Source organism: Vanellus vanellus, assembly GCF_965231255.1.
Source record: "Vanellus vanellus genome assembly, chromosome: 1".
Lineage (NCBI taxonomy): Eukaryota > Metazoa > Chordata > Aves > Charadriiformes > Charadriidae > Vanellus > Vanellus vanellus.
In genome coordinates this window covers 115,373-119,949 of record NC_138905.1, presented here as the reverse complement: position 1 = coordinate 119,949, position 4,577 = coordinate 115,373, and the positions used below count along the sequence as shown (strand labels likewise).

Here is a 4,577-nt window from a genome sequence, read left to right as displayed (position 1 = left end):
AAATCTGGCATTCCTTGTCATGTAGCTGCATCCACTGACAGCTCCATTGCTCCAAACCATGGTGAAAAATTATGGTCATTCCTCTGCACGACTCTGATGCCTGTACTGTATGTAGCCCTGTAGCTCCATGCCTAATCCAGCCTGAATTTGTCAGCATGGGGAGAGCATCATCTCCAGCTCTCCAGAACTCACTGTCCCACCTGCAGTGGAACTAACAATCCCCTGCTGTTGCAAGTACGATGACCTACGTGTCATTGCTGTGTACCTATACCAAACCAAGGGCTCGTTGGTAGCATGCAGTGTACTCACACACCTCCTGTTTACCTGCTCTTATTTCTCATTGTGTGTTGAGCCCCAATTCAGAGCATAAACAGGTGACTAGTCCTTACACTCCTAACCTCCTACTGTTAAATTTATTCTTATTTTTATCACTGGTTCCTAAGGTCCCCTGTTCCTCCTACGTAACAGGCAGGTCCCCACCTTCACTGGTGCCGGCTTCACCATAACTTGTGGGCAGACTCCTGCCTCTGGCTAACAGGTCAGTCCAACAAGGTCCTGGACAGAACCTTCCTCTCTCACCCACATCATGGAGGCACTTGTGCCCTAACAAAACCACCGACTGCCTTAGCGCTGTGAAAGTTCACACATACATAATTTTGAATTTATACAGATCAACGTGCACATTATGCAGCTTTGCAGACTTTTGCAGACTCCCAGCTGGAGGCGGGAGATGATTCCTAGGGAACACTGCTGCAGTCTCTCCCAGCTCTCACCCCTCTCAGACACCCGCTCCTGGTTGCAATGCTGGGCCAAACAAGTTGGGCTGTTCTTGCATCAAAATGCACACGACTGGCTGAAGGAAGAGTGATGGTCAGAGTTTTCCAGAATATTGGATGGTATATTTCTTATGTACCTGTCCAATGTATGCAAAATCACTAATTATAAAAAAAAAATATGTAAATTAAAGAATATGTTAATCTGGGAGACTGCTGGAGAGCTCGGCCAGTCAGTGGTTTCTCAGCCTTGTAGCACCCACATCCAAGATGGAGTAACAAGTTTGGATGTCATTATGCCAGGCAAAGAAGAATTAATCTTTTGACTGAAAGTTTTCCTCTCAACATTAAAATTAAAAAAAAAAAAAAAAAAAGAAAGAAAAAACAGAGAGCAAAAGAGAAATGAGTCAGAACTTAGTTCTTCTTCTACTTAGCAAACACTGATACTCATCACAGTGCGCAAGTAGAAGCAAGGAGAAAATACTGGTAGAATAGAGGGTCTTTAATCTGGAAGAGAAAGACCTGAAAACTATGAATGAGACAGAGCGGACATTCAAGCAGTTCTAACAGGAAAAAAGCATGCAACTTTTAACAGTGCTGTGACAGTTTCTTGCAGTAAGTGCCTTCTTATGTTGGGGACTCCAGAGCTGTACGCAGTACTGCAGGTGGGGTCTCACGAGAGCGGAGTAGAGGGGGGGAACCATCTCCCTTGACCTGCTGGCCACACTTCTTTTGATGTAGCCCAGGATGTGGTTGGCCTTCTGGGCTGGAAGCACACATTGCCGGCTCATGTTGACCTTCTCATCCACCAACACCCCCAAATCCTTATCAGGGCTGCTCGCGATCCATTCTCTGCCCAGCCTGTATTTGTGCTTGGGATTGCCCTAACCCAGGTGCAGGACCTTGCACTTGGCCTTGTTGAACTTCATGAGGTTCGCACAGGCCCAGTTCTCGAGCCTGTCCAGGTCCTGCTGGATGGCATTCCTCCCCTCCAGAGTGTCCACCACACCACACAGCTTGGTGTCGTCGGCAAACTTGCTGAGGGTGCATTCCATCCCAACATCCATGTCGCCAACAAAGTTGTTAAACAGTACTGGTCCCACTGTTCACCCATGGTTCCCCAAGGTGCCCTGTATTGTCATGCAGCCACAGTCTGCCCTGATGCTTTCCATCCCTGATTGTCCCCTTATCATCATATATGTAAGCTTAAGCCTCTCTGGATTCTCTTCCTCACCCAACCAAGAGTAACCCCTGGATTCAGACTGGTTGAGTGCAGTGTGTGCCCGTGACAAGTGCCGGCTGGGACAGATCTGCACCCCAAGACAAGGTGATCGCAGGTGGTTTTTAACCTCTCTTTCAGCCCCATTTCTTCAGCAGCCTCACAGAGGCTGCTGTGCCAAGCTGCATTGGCACACCAAAGCACCTGGCCTACATCTGCTGGGCTTCATGGCACCGGCATGGTGGGCAGCAGCAGTCCTGGCTACAAACAGCCAGCAAGCACCACCTTCAACAGCCCTTGGTTGAGGCTTACGAGCAGTAATTGCTTCCCCATGCCTCATCCATCCTGTGGACATGGTCATCATACCAATAAGCAAAACCCTTGCGTTCAGGTGAAAATTGAAATAGGATGATGGAAGAAAGGTCAGGAGGCCCAGGCCAGTGGATATCCCTGATGGCTTAAATTCACCCATGACTCAACAAACACCATGTGGTGAGTCAACTTCAGTTGGAATCTGTGCTTTTTTTCAAGCGCTGGTTATCGCAGAACCAAGTACCCCAAAAATGTCAGACCAGGAGACAGGACAAAGAAAAAAAATACTTTTAACTGGTGCCGGGTGATATCACATCCCCAACCCGTCAGCTGGGGAAGAGCAAACTTACTGGCTGTGGCATCTAAGGAATGATGCGACCATGTCCCAGGGGGGCAGGGAAGCATGTAGTCACCATAAGTGCAACCAGGAGGAAAAGACAGATGAGCTTGGTATACTCATCAAGACAAGAGGTTTGAGCTCGCAGGAGAACCCAGGCGGTGTGAGTTATTCTCGGCACACACCATTCCTGGTTTCTTACATGTGATTCTCTTGCAGTCAGTTATCCAACATTGAATGGCAGCTCTCTGGACATTAAAATCCTAGTGTCTGTGAAATCTCAACATGGGAAAATTTTAACCACTGTAGAGATAGGACCAAAGCCATCCCACCAGTGAAACCCTTGCCTCGTGGGCAGTTGTGCTCCAGTCCCCTGGCTCACAATCGCTACCTCTTCCTGACAGTGCTCATTTCTGCCCGCAGACCAACCCAGCTGGCCCCATGGCAGGTGCAAACCAGACTCATGTGACAGAATTCATGCTCCTGAGCTTTCCCCACAGCCAGCCCTTCCTCTTTGTTCTTCTCCTGGCCGTTTACCTGGCCACGCTGCTGGGGAACTCTGCAATACTCGTTCTCGTGCTCCTGGATCCCCATCTCCACAGCCCCATGTATTTCTTCCTCAGTCACTTGTCCTGCTTGGACATTTGCTACTCCTCAGTGACGGTGCCCAAGATCCTGGCAAATGTCCTGCGCCCACAGGCGACCATCTCCTACCGCGGGTGCCTGGCACAGATGTTCTTCCTGATGGGGTGTGCCGGGGCCGAGTGCGCACTCCTGGCTGTCATGGCCTACGACCGCTACGCAGCCATATGCCAGCCCCTGTGCTACACCCACGCCATGAGCTGGGGTGTCTGTGTGGTGGCAGCCACTGGCTGCTGGTTCTGGGGGATGTTGGACTCAGCCGTGCACACCCTCCTGGCCTCCAGGCTCTCATTCTGCGGGGCTGCCCAGCTTCAGCACATCTTCTGTGATGTCCCCCCACTGCTGAGGGCAGCGTGCAGCAACACCCACCCCAGTGAAGTGGCACTCCATGCTGCCAGTGTCTTTGTGGGCCTCAGCCCCTTCCTGCTTGTCGTCATCTCCTACCTCCACATCCTGGCCACCATCCTCAGGATGCCCGTGGCCACCAGCCGGCACAAGGCCTTCTCCACGTGCTCTGCCCACCTCCTCGTGGTCACCCTGTACTTTGTGACAGCCAACCTGAACTACAACCGGCCCAGCTCCGGCTACTCCCCGGCAGCCGACACATTGGTCTCCGCGCTGTACTGCATCGTCACCCCCATGTTGAACCCCCTCATCTACAGCCTCCGCAACCAGGAGGTGCGGGGGGCCCTGCGGAAGGCTGTGTGGGGACAGGGCACGCTGGGGTCCCCAGGCAGCAATGCATGAGCAGTACCAGGGCTGCAACGGAGTGCTGGTGTAGCACTGGTGCAGCATTGCCCATCTGTGGGAAATCTTTGATGGCAGCAGTGGGCTCAGGGCTCCCTGCCCAGGCCATGGCTGCTTGTGGCACACTGCCATCACTTGTCTGACTCTCAGCACATCGCTGATGGCAAAATCAAGTTGGGAACACTTCCAGGATTATGTCTTTATTTTGCAAGTATCATGTGCTGAGCTCAGCACAGGACCTGTTGCAGCTACACTGCTGCCAGGGAATGCTGTAAAAGGCAATTTCATGTGGTACCAAGCAAGTGCAGGTCCCGAGACAGGCTGTGAGCGCTGCCTTGGGGCTGCCCAAGGTGCCGAGACAGGCCCACATGGGACAAGGGGCAATGTCTTGGATTGCAAAATCTGGCCTCCACAAAGGGGCTGTCACACCATCCTCCTTCCACACACACTCTGGCACCGAGTTTGATGTCTGCTAGGTTTCTCCAGGCTGCCATGAAAGCTCTGTAGCGTTTTGTACATTAGCACAGCCCAGTGTCCAATGCCATGG

At 51.8% G+C, this 4,577-nt stretch overlaps 1 protein-coding gene across 1 annotated transcript; it reads left to right on the top strand.

The window, feature by feature from the left end:
• Nucleotides 1-2,962: 2,962 nt before the first annotated feature.
• On the top strand, nt 2,963-4,030 carry LOC309673011 (olfactory receptor 1F1-like; the record flags this gene model as incomplete). Its single annotated transcript, XM_082484696.1, has 1 exon — nt 2,963-4,030. Exon 1 carries the CDS (start codon nt 3,083-3,085, stop codon nt 4,028-4,030), a length of 948 nt encoding a protein of 315 aa, XP_082340822.1. The 5' UTR covers nt 2,963-3,082.
• Nucleotides 4,031-4,577: the final 547 nt, after the last annotated feature.